Raw genomic sequence first — 12499 nt, 5'->3', positions numbered from 1 at the left:
CGCTCATATATTTCTTTTAATTCAAATAAACATAGCAACATTTGTTTGTATTCAAAAATTTTCTAAAATGTCAAATTAAAAATCTTGTTTTTAAAGATGAATTACGAAAAGTTTAACATCTTAGAATGTTATATATTCGAAAATAAAGTAAATTTTATATAAATTTTTAATAGAATAATTTTTAGTTATAGTACCGTAATTTACAGGAAACTGTAAATTTAATTTCTTTGACGACACTAAAAAAAAGTTTATTTTTAGCTATATTCTAAAACAATACGAAATAGACTTATCGAATTTTATATTTTTTTACCCGATACTTTCTAGTTCTAGGTCTAGTGTTAGTTCTAGTTTTACACTAGCACTATCACTAGAGCTAACATAAGACCTAGAATAATTCAAGTTTAGCAGTCTTGAGAGATGTGCAGCTAAGCCCGAATGTTTCTAATTCTAGGTCTAATGTTAGTTCTAGGGACAGTGGTAAGTAGCGCTAGTTAGCATAAGATATCACTATGTTGTATATTTTTATTGAACTAAAACTCTAGCATAAGTCTTAGAACTAGAATAATTCGGGTTTAGCCGTCTTGAGAGACGTGCGACTAAATCTACTGCTGTAGCCTTCACTTCGTAGCGCAAGTCGAACTGAACTTTGTATTAAAATAAAATACACTTCTAATATCTTTCGTTTAAAAAATTCATTGAATTACATTTCAGGAGCTGAGATGTTATCATTTTCTGGGACTTTGTTGTATCACTGTAAATCCAAGTAGCTCCAAGAGAATGTTGCTAAGCGCGTTTTATCGTCAAAACTGTTAAGATAACGCCAGTGCAAGCTCGAATATGATGACTTCAGCTAAATTCTATCAAAGAAGAGTACCAAAACCCAATTGTTACAGAGAATAAAGAAAATTGTTTGGAAATTTTGATTAATTTTAAGTTAATTACAATGATTAAGATTAATAACGTCTTTTCATTTAAGCAAAAATAATGCAACTTAATAGAAGTTATGAGTTAATACATATAAGATAAAATTACCAACAATATACAAAATACTTACATTACATGTACAAGTTACACATTTGTATTCACCCAAAGCTTCTATGTAAGGATGAAAAGTTTGTCCATTTTTATATGGTTTAGATCCATCATAAGAATTAATACATCCACCTTCACTTAAAATTTGTGAAGCATTAGAAATCTTAGTAACCGATTTATTATAAATGGGTGCTTCTATAACGACAGGTAAAGATGGATCACTAACGTATGTTCCGTTTTCCGATTCGGCAGGCGGTTGACAATTGTTACAGCAAATTTTATTATCAACAATTCGGGCGCATTTTATTACCACCGATTCATCGCATTCGCATTTTGTACACCTATCGAAACCCGTAGGGATTAGGAACGGGTGAAAAACGGCTCCGACCGAGAAAAACTTCCCATTAAATACGCATCCTCTGAGTAATTCGGGTTTGTCTTCGTGTATTGTCGCGTTGCGACACACCGGACAACATTCTCCTGGAAATTTGGTTTTGTTCATTCCTTTCGGACATGGATTGTCTGGACAAGGTGAAATATCACAGTGTACTTTTCCGTCTTGACAAAAACACATTTCGCAAGGATTATCAACGGAAGTCCATCTTTCGTCTACTTGATAATATCTGTTATCGTAATTACAACTTTTGTGTTGTTCTCCCGAATCACCTTCACTTGGTAAAGAATTTGTTTGAATTGATAAACAAGATACTGGAACTTTGACCTACAAAATATTAGGAATGAGACGGTTTAAGTTCACAATTTAACGAGAATCTTACCTCTCTTAAAGTTGATTTAAGTAAAATATCCTTTGTACTAATATTCCGAATTTTTACGAAAACAACTCCCGTATCCAATCTAGATAATTCCTCTTTCATCAAAGGTTCAATAGTACCTCCTTCCAGTTGATTTCCTTGGATTGGATCCAAGACTCTTATTGAATACGGAGCTCCAGGGACACTCATAGGTAAAAATTTCAATGACAATTCTAAACTCTTTTCCGAATTTGGTAATCCGGTCAATGTCACGTCATAATGTAAATGACAATCGTTATCCAAAACAAACCAACCCATTCCAACGGCGGACGCTGGTAATGTGTTATCCTCACGTTTTAAAAGAACCGGAGCGGAAGCATCTCTCGCATCCGCAACGAGTTTAGGTGTTAATCTACCGCGAATAATATTCATTTCTGAGTTGACGACAACATTAACGGCTAGATTTCCCGAATATAAAGGTTCTAAAACTTTAGGACTTAATTTATCGATCGTTCCATTCGCCCAACCGTTGTTAAAACTAGGCGTTAAGTCTTCCAGTTCTAATCTTTTCTTTCCGGTCATATCGTTTAAGGTGATGTAAAGGGGTTTTTCATCGGGGTTAACGTCATCTACTTGAACATTGTACACCAAAGAACCTTCGTTGTTAAGATAAACCCAAGCTAATCCGGATATACCTAATTTATTTCCTTCGGTACCTGATGAAGATAACGGCGTTTGGAATAATTCACAAGTCGCTTTGGTCATTATCATTCCAGATAATTTGAGAATTGTTGGATTTGAAACTGAAGAAATTGATAAAACTAATTTTCCTCGAGTTAAGTGCCTTAAATCACTTTGTGAAATTGGTGAGCTTATTTCGACTAAATTTAATTCCGTAGCTGGTTTTTGCACATAAACTTTTTCGGTTAATATAACTTTTCGATCATCGAAAGTTAAAGTTATGTTTAAAGGTACTTGATGGATTTCTTCTGGGGTGAATAACCCGTTAAAAACGACGGCTATGTGTATTGATGGAGAGAGTTGGGTTGAAATTGATACAATAGCTGTCCCTCCAGATCCAGCCATTAAATTCATATCAGCTCCTGGTGAGGGTTCAAGTAACGAGCTGAATAATTCTGTCCCCAAAGCGACATATTTCATAAGTTGAGCGCTTAAAGTAAACTCAGCTTGTTCTTTTGAACCCCACCCCAAAACCACGTACATTCTTTCATCTCGCAACATCTTCCTGTAATCTTTCGGCAATCTTTTCCACACCCCACAAACTTTCCTCGTCGCATTTTGATATCTACTACTGACATGTCCACCAACGTCCGATAAAATATGTTCTTCCAAAATATGCCCTTCATAATTCACAAACTGCAAAGTTCTCGGCCGAGCTGCTTTATCAGATATATAAAAAGAATAATAAAGATTTCGCTTGTGGAAAGTAAACCTTCCGGTTGCAATAACATTATTCTTATTGTCATTTATGATCGGCTCATTATTATCGTTCCTTAATTGTAACGATGAACGATCCGTTAAAAGGGCTGCGTAATCTGGAATTAAAGGAGAAATGGAAAATTTTATAGAAACTTTTTTTTGGTGAAAAATGAATGAATGATTAAAAATAATTAAAATAAGTGATGGTATGTACCTAGGACATCTTCGACGTGATTTTGGTACTCACGTTTAGCGTTTTTATCATCCCCGTCCACCATGTCATGTCTAATTACGTCTTGTATAACATCAGGAACTGAAAATGAATAAATATAAAACAAATCAAATTATTCGGATTGTAATTTTCTTTAAAAAAAACGCCTAAATATAGGCAACTTAACTGAACACCGCGTTATTTAAATTGCCTATATTAAAGGGGTTTAAACATCCTGATTTCATTTAAACGCGATATTTAATCAGATAATAAGTAAATACGAGGTTTAGATATAAGAATAAAGATATGTTTTAATTAAAAAAAAATATTGTTATAAGATAATCTATATAAACCTATTCATAAATAATAAAATTGATAAAAAGTACTAAAAAAGTTAATTTTTGATATAATTCCAAAAATTGTTTTAATTTATTGTTTAATAAGTACAAAAATTTATCATTTTATTTATAAATATAGTTATTAATTTAAATACAATGTTATCTAATTTTTTAATGTTAAGTAAAAAGAAATAAAAAAAATCGCCACTTAAATATAGCGTTGGCGGTTTTTATTTATTTTCTAAAGAGACACCCGTCTGGGTCTATTTGAGGAAACACTGAATGGCCGACTGAGCTGATTGTTTTCGTTGGCATCGGCACCTGCTAATGGCGAACAGATCGGTTTTGGCAAGGAACCACTTTTCTATCGGGCGCAAATACTCTGTAAAAATCGTAGTTTTTTCCAACAACGATACCGACGTCAACCGCCGAGCTAATTGCATCCTTAATGTTGTAACATGATGATAACTTCCTTTGACGTCTATTCACCATCAAATTTAGCAATTATAATTATAACTAAATAGAAATCAATTTCTTAAAAAAACTTTTTAATACCAAAAACACAATAAGTGTTATTTGTAGCGCCGGGTAAGCAGCCCCGCGGCGGATGATTTCGTCGCGAAATCGCTTCCCTATAGGGTTCGGCGGGGCCACGGCGGTCCACTATTGAAAAAGGCGAACGGACGCTTTCTCCTTTGCGGCCGTCTGTCCGCCTGCCAAGCGATTATCGTTTTGCGTTGCGACAGCCCGTTTCTTCCTTTTTAGTCCCTAGACGCCATCTGACCAATCTTCGAGGTTAGAAGACGTCACTAACGTGACTCGCGTTTAACTATCGAACGTTACTCAAAAAACTACAACACCAAACACCTAGATACCCAAATTTTAACGATCCACATCGAAGCGATCATGAAATAATTAACAGATGCAAATCCGGTTATAGACAACTATCTTTTTGGAAAGAGAAGACATTTATGTAATTTAATGGTATTTTTTATCTTGAATGAAAATAATTTATCTGTTTTATTTTTTTATTATTTCTATTTAATTTTTTTGATTATCATTTTGAATTTGAATATTTAAAGTTTTAAACTAACGAAATGGCTTTTGCCATAATTTTTTAGTATTTCCAGTTTAGGTCAATTCAATTAACTCAATCTGTGGTACAATAAGGAAATCTAAAACGTATCACCATGAATTCATCTGATATCTCCGCCCCATAGACGTCAAATTAAGGCAATATCCAGGACAACATCTATGTTCTTGATGAAATAATGAGATCTCCGCATATTTTATTACAATAACGCTGTCGCTACAGTAGTCGATGATGCTACAAAAATCCGCAACAGTTAGACAATTAACTATTCGTAGAAGTACAAGTGTAGTGAAAGTCCTCCAAACTACAAACACTACAAAAAAACACCATGAACACCAGACTACTTCTTAACACAGAATTGCTCCTTGATCAAATATGTTCTAGATTTGAATACGCCATATGCAATAATAACGTCAAATACAAAAATTTTATGGTTATAGCTATGGTGTCGCAAATTTGGACATACGAAACACTGCCAAAGGATTGGTGTAAAAGCATTATATCGAATAGTCTTGACTAAAATCACTAAGTGAGGATCGAGAACATTCAGAACTTCCAACCTTCCAAACGCTCTCCGAGCTGAAGCAGAAAGATGAGCTTGCATCTACACTTTCTAACCTGGCTTTGAGTACGTCATAAGAAAACTCACAATTAATACTAAAGGGACGTTACTCTTTAAGTTGTCGCACATGGTGGCTTATACCGCCAACATCAACATGAATAGTCATAAAAAATTTTAAAAATAGAGATTAAGAATAAACAAAATAGTGTAAGACTATTTTGTTTATTAGCTTCATAAAGAACAAAAGCCGGAAAGCCAAAAAAATCATACTCAGGGATAAGAAGATAACACATTATATTAACACATGGCAGTGGCAACATAGATCTTCTCCGGGTGAAAAGAACAAAATCAGAAAGTGTACCAACAAAACAAATCCAAAACCGTGGAGTTTACATAAACAAACAATGAATTTTCCAACATGATTTATTCCCAGTCTTTAGATAAAAATCAATCTAGGAGTGGTGCAAAACACATTTTTTGATGAAGATTACGAAGTGTGGTGGATTTTTGAGGCTATTACAAATATGATATTATTGAGGAAACTCGATATATAGTTTTTGAAACATGGATACAACTTCAAGGTGCTACGTTGACTTCTTGACACATCGCAATGGATTACCCTTCCATAATCTGATTATGATATGGTTCTATAGAACTGTGAGGCAGAATCGTTAAAATTCCAAGACCTCTAAGGATTAGGAATCTAAAGTTGAAGTATTATACAGGGTGTTTATATAAGTTGTGGCATAACATTAATCACAAATACTAGTGTTAAAATGATGATGATTCATGTAAAAAATTTTTGGACTTTCAATGTGCTTTGTCTTAGAAAGATAAAACTTGGCAAACAATGCGATGTTATCATGAGAAATCATTTAATGCTATATACAGGATGGTTTATTAGGTCACCATCAAACTTTGACATATCATAGCCAATCCAATTATCAAAAAAAAATGTTAATGAACATATACATATTATGTCCTATTTCAATTATTTACTACTACTACTACTACTACTGATTGTCGAGCATTTCCATTAAAAAAACCATACACGAAAATTATATCAGCATATTCTTCTTATTTAGACGCATCGTCAATCAAATCATCATCATTTTAACTCTAGTATTTGTGATTAAAATTATGCCACGACTTATAGAAACTTCCTGTATAAGCAAATGGAGAATATTTTCGAGTATTAGATGTTACTACTTGATATTTGAGGGTTGTGAGGCTAAGAAAGTGGTCGATGGGATTGTGAATGCAGAAGAAGAAGCGTGGAGTGGAAGAATGAGGTCAATAGAAGATAGGCGTTAGGCAGATGTGGATGATATTCCTGATGTATGTGTTAATGTCAAGATTTACCCTCCTTTGTATTTTCCTGAATTACCTTGGCTAAGATGAGTGAAGTACTCATCTTTCAGCGAAATAAGCCTTCTCAAGAAACTTTTGTTGTTTAAATCATGTGAATTTATATTATCAATGAAAATATTATGTTGTTTACAAAAATATAAAATGAAATGATATTATACTCCTGGGTACAGTAATTTTGAATTAATCCGTTGTAATAAATAATAATTAAAATCGGCTTCAGATAATATTGCTATTTTAAGAAAAAACCGGTGTCCCCAAATAAAATATAGGCGCCAGTGAATAAATGTCATTAACCGAAAATTTAGCGAACCAAATCTATTTTTAGCGGTCGGTTTTAAATAACAAAAACATTAGAGAGCGAACGCGCTGCGATAAAATTCCATTCTATCCTCAAGAGAATCATCATCGTATTCGATACGAAGGTTAATTCGCGATAGAAAAACCAATTCAAGGTGGCCTATATCCTCAGCGATAATAAAAAAATATCGAAAAAAAAAATTGAGAGAAAAAAACTCGTCGTGTTTACTACGGATTTTTTTCTCGTGTTTACGATAGCTTCGCGTAAGCAGACGAACGTACTTTTTTCTATTTAAGAAAGCGAAAATCAAACAAGATATGCGGCGTCGACCGGTGTTTATACAATTTCAGGGCCGTATCTGGACAAAAAGTCTCCGATGCAAAATTCACGCTGCATTCGTAGGACACAATTCTGCCTCGCGCAAGTTTAAACATACCAAAGAATGTTTGCGCGGCAATGTTACAGGACACTTATTAAAAATGTTCGCGAGTGACAGATTTGCCGCGCGCGTCTTGTCCAAACATCGCGCGGCATGCCGCGCAATGTCTGGACACACCTTTACGTCTGGGGACGGCGACGACGTCGTCGTCTTCGAAGTTCATCGACATTTCGCGTAATTGGAAGGGAAACTCTCCGAGTTTGTCTGGATAAGGAAGTCGCCGTCGATGTCGTCGTCGCCACCAATATCGGCTACGGCGTTGAGCCGCCTCTGGTTTTACGTAACTGACGATTTTGGCGCCACTTGTCATCAATTACGAAACGAACGTTTTCGTTTCAGCTTGAACTTGGATACCGGGTGTGATCTATTTCTATCAGGTTCAAACAATTTTTTTCATTCAATATTTGTTCTTAATTTTTATTGATATATGATGACTACATTTGCCAACCAATTTATTTATATTCTTTAATTGGTCGCTAAACAATATCTCTCGCAATTGAATTTATTTCGCGTTTAGAAAACGATGACCTTGACATTGGACTTTAACGAACGTTATGAAACGGGATGTAATGCAATTCGCTTAAACAACGGATCTATTTACGAGATGGTTGCTATAATAACATCATTTTGCTGGATGAATCAGACAGTTTATCACGGCTAATGTGCAATTATCAATATTACTTAATCCTCAACATTGAATTCTTTAAATAATTAAGTTATATAGTTTTAAATCGGCTTTCGCTTAGAATCTTTTAAGTAATAAATTATAAGTACAAGAAACAAACGTTGTTAAATGACATCAATCCAGAACTCGTTTGTCTTAATTCGAAGAAATCTCTTCTCGCCAGACCCTAACGATGTGTTACATAAACAATGATGTATGTCCTCATGCACTTTAAGAGCAGTTACAGACGTGCGCGGCTCCTCTCGCAATTAAATAATTGCTTTCTGTAGGCCAAAGACCTCGAAATATCGAAGATGTAACTCTCACATTCATTACATCAATTGGAGTATTAAAAATAGTTTTTTTTTTATTTGTTCTTGTTATTTATAGAAGAAGATACTTAAAAAAAAGTAAAAATAATAATAGAAAGGAATAAAATACTTACGATATGTGTCCCCAGGGCAGGTTTTGCAGCATCTCTCCGGAAGCAGGACCGGCTCCGCACAACTCGGCTCCGGGCATTCATTTTTTATACTTCTACATTGCACCTTAGCCACTATCCTTCGTTTCTTTTGAATCTATAACGAGAGAAACGTTCGGAAAATTAATGCAAAGTATATTTATACCGGGAATTTCATATAACTCGCAATATATGAATGCAGTAACCATAGTTACGAAACTACTATGCACTTGCATTATCCCACATAAAATGCAACATAGCTTAATAGTACAGGCATTGGGTAGTTTTGCTTGGAAAAAAGTAACGTTCTTATCATAATCCTGAGATTTCAACCGTCTTAACAGACTCACGGCTAAACCCGAATGATTCTAGTTCTAGGTTTAGTGTTAATTCTAGTTTTACACTAGCAATATCACTAGAACTAAGACAAGACCTAGAACTAGAATCATTCGGGTTTAGCCGTCTTGAGAGACGTGGGGCTAAATCCGAATGTTTCTAGTTCTCGGTCTAGTTTTAGTTCCAGTTGTAGTGCAATAAAAATATGCAACATAGTGATATCTTATACTAACTAGCGCTACCTACCACTGTCACTAGAACTAACACTAGACCTAAAACTAGAAACATTCAGGTTTAGCCGTCTTAAGAGACGCACGATTAAACGAAATTTTTCTAGTTCTAGATCTTGTGTAATTTTATTTGTTATTCTAGGTTGTTGTATATTTTTATTGAGCTATAACGGACATTGCGTTCCCCGTATTCATCCGTTATATCGAGGTTTTAGTGTAATGTCAAATTATATTGACATGTTGCATTTTATGTGGGATATTTCTATGGAAATATATTTGTATACTGCATCTTATTGAGACAAACAGTGAAATTCACTGTGTAAGGATGAGTCTCTTAATAAAATATAATCGATCAAAAAGGCTAGATACAAAGTTATAGAGTAGAAAGATGTCGGTAGAGAGGAATTAATAATCAGGTAATGAAAAAGCCATCGGATATTCTATGTGCGGAATAATGAACACGTATCTACTAGTAATCAGTGGTCGAATTTCACGTACATAACCTTAGTCGATTGCGGTTTTGTACGGTCGCCACTCGTGTCGCAACCGTTCATTCTCGCAGTTCGGTGTCGCGTTTCGTTACGCTCCGCCATTTAACAGACCAGTGAGCTTCAAATGACACCTTTGCTGGTTCGCTTTTTCAAATCGAATACATTTCAAACTGAAATAACAAGAGTATAACGAATCTTTTGTCAAATTCATTCAGTATCACTATAAACATCTTCGTCATTTTGATCTTAAAATTATTATTAAAATTATTTTACTTTGTATAGGTTTAAATTTAACTACTCATTCTTAGCTCAATTTACATTTGTTAATAAAAAAACAACTTTGAACCTGCACTTGAATTAGTTTTATGATAAGATTCATAAAAATCATCAGCACTAACTTTTCTTATTCTTCCACCTCCGCCGTCAAGTCCTTCCAGCGTTGAGAGAGTTTAAGTGATATTAGGTATTTATTATTGTGGTCCATTCCTCCCAGTTCTGCGCCATCTGTTTCCTTAGCCAGGTTCATCTTATAAAGGTTTTCCATCTGTCAAATTCGCTAAGTGTCCAAAGTAGCTAATGTACGATCTATTAACTAGCTTCTTCAACCTGTCTTTGATACTCGGAGTAACTTGTCCAAAGTTTCGATCTTCAATCCATCCTCTTTTCTTAGTGTTCACGTTTTCGATGCGTACAACACCAAAAGCTTGCAGAGATCCTAAGATCTGTGGGAGTGGACGGGGAAAATCTTCGTGTAATCGCTGGTTATATTGGAATCAAATCGCTAAAATTCAAATGAATGGTGAGACATCAGAATAGAGAGCGATCATAAAAGGAGTTAGATAAGGCTGCTTCAAAATATGGGGAAATGCTAGAGCGTATGGGTAAAGATATGGAGCTTTTGAAAACCATCAAAGAAAAAAAGCTTAACCTTCTTAGGTTAATTATAGAAGGCAAAGTAGCGGAGAAAAGATCGCAGCAATATCATAAGTCATAATAGCCAATTTTTTCACATTGTTACTCTAAAAATCTTTTAGTCCTTTTTTTTGGATTAAATAAAAAGAATTTTTTAAAACAATAATTTTTATTTAAAAATCTCAACATGAGACTTTTTTCAGCAACAATTGATTACCACAATTTTTACGATAAAAGACAAAACCGAAATAGTAATTAATCATCGTCGCTGCAGTTACCACATTTAGGTGGACAACATACCGAGGAATCATCGCTATCATCACCTCCTCCATCATCACACTCCCCATTATCGCTATCCTTGCAAGAAGTTGGAACTTGACACAAACATATTTGCTTGTCGTGTTGACATCCTTTTAACATTTTGAATTTTAATCGAAGGTTTTGCTCGTACCTACATAGGATGGCTTGGGCTGACCTCTGTTCTTGTATCAGTCTTTCTATTCCACATTGAATTCTTTCGCGACATTCTCTTTCCAGTTTGTCGAGAAGTGCTCTTTCGGCTTCGCATTCGGTTTTTTCGATCTGATCGGTTAATATTCCGATTTCCTTGAGAATCCTTCTGGCGTTCGATTCCAGGCAGCACTTTCTCGCGTCGAGCTTTTCCAATTCCTTAGTTAGACAGTCGATTTCAGCTTTGACGTTCAATCTTGGCATGGTGAGTTCAAATAATTAACCTCATTAATAAGAAATCCATTTCAATAAAGACTCTTGTTAGTTATTAAATTTCGTTGGAAACTGCAATCGTCGACTTACGGAAAATTTTGTGATTTTTACCGAAATGTTTGACTGTTTAATGAAATGATTTGTCAATAGTCACTTAGCAACTGTTTCGTGAAAGCAGGAAAAATCTATTGGATCTAAATTCTGGAATAAGAGAGTGCTACGTGATCAGGTCCGTCTTTAGCATATGGGGGTTGGTGAAATATGGAGTGTAGGTGAGAAGAACATGCAAAAGGTGTCGGTAGATCACACGATGGCGATCTTCGTGAAACAGTTGCCGGTCAGCGACCTCGGTGACCTCTAACACCGACGCCCGCGCCTCCTTATGTTGGGCGACTTTAAGCGGTGCCAAATGGGTTCGGGCGTCATGGAGAAAGTGTGTGTAGGCCATAAACCAAGTTCTATGAAAATTGCAATTTTTACCAATAATAAAGAAATTAGAAACAATAGTGGTCTAATTTTTGAATTAAATTATTAATCTAAATAATGTCTGGGTTGCAATACAAAGTGAACATAACACCGATAATAAAACAATAACAATAAGTAGCTGTCGTCTTGCGAACGTGGCATTAAAAAAAATTGTAAACAGCGAAACGGGAGGCGCCGTCTATGAAAATCGCAAGTTTATCAATCCGTATGCGGGACGGGCGCCAGTCTGTGTCTCTTTGCAAAGGTCGATTATATTACATATTTGTTCACGATCTGTACAGAAAATCATCCTCTCTCCGACTTATTAAAGTAACAAAAATTTTCAAAACATTTCTCGCAATATCGTAAACATATTCTTGAATTAGTTCGAAAATATGTCGCGTCCTTCTAAAATCTGGCGCCCTCCATTTTTTATTAAGACAATCGCATCAAAATAAACAACATAAATAGATTATGGGTTGCGCAACGAGAATATTGCGTATATAACCGTGTAAATAAATTAAATAGGTGCTTACTTGTATGCATTCGCATTTCATGCAATAAAGTACTCCGATTGGTACACCTAAGTCCGGAACCCACGCTGATCCCAATTCTCTCACTTCATTTCCGAATATACATTCTGAAAAAAAAAATTTGTATATATAAATAAAACTTAATGTGG

At 35.0% G+C, this 12499-nt stretch overlaps 1 protein-coding gene across 2 annotated transcripts in view; it reads right to left on the bottom strand.

Annotated features, from left to right (window-relative positions):
• The window catches only part of LOC111427146 (short gastrulation), a 31852-nt gene that overhangs the window by 2679 nt on the left and 16674 nt on the right, over window positions 1-12499 (bottom strand). Inside the window, exons 2-6 of one of the 2 annotated variants that reach the window (XM_023062137.2) lie at window positions 12354-12457; window positions 8646-8778; window positions 3439-3537; window positions 1809-3340; window positions 1055-1753 (exon numbers count right to left, since the gene is read on the bottom strand). In XM_023062137.2, coding sequence (XP_022917905.1) covers window positions 1055-1753; window positions 1809-3340; window positions 3439-3537; window positions 8646-8778; window positions 12354-12457 — 2567 coding nt within the window. The remainder of the gene's footprint in view (window positions 1-1054; window positions 1754-1808; window positions 3341-3438; window positions 3538-8645; window positions 8779-12353; window positions 12458-12499) is intronic. The other variant, XM_023062138.2, reaches the window with a different exon arrangement.

The sequence above is a fragment of the Onthophagus taurus genome, chromosome 2, assembly GCF_036711975.1.
Source record: "Onthophagus taurus isolate NC chromosome 2, IU_Otau_3.0, whole genome shotgun sequence".
Lineage (NCBI taxonomy): Eukaryota > Metazoa > Arthropoda > Insecta > Coleoptera > Scarabaeidae > Onthophagus > Onthophagus taurus.
This window is presented reverse-complemented; position numbering and strand designations above follow the sequence as displayed.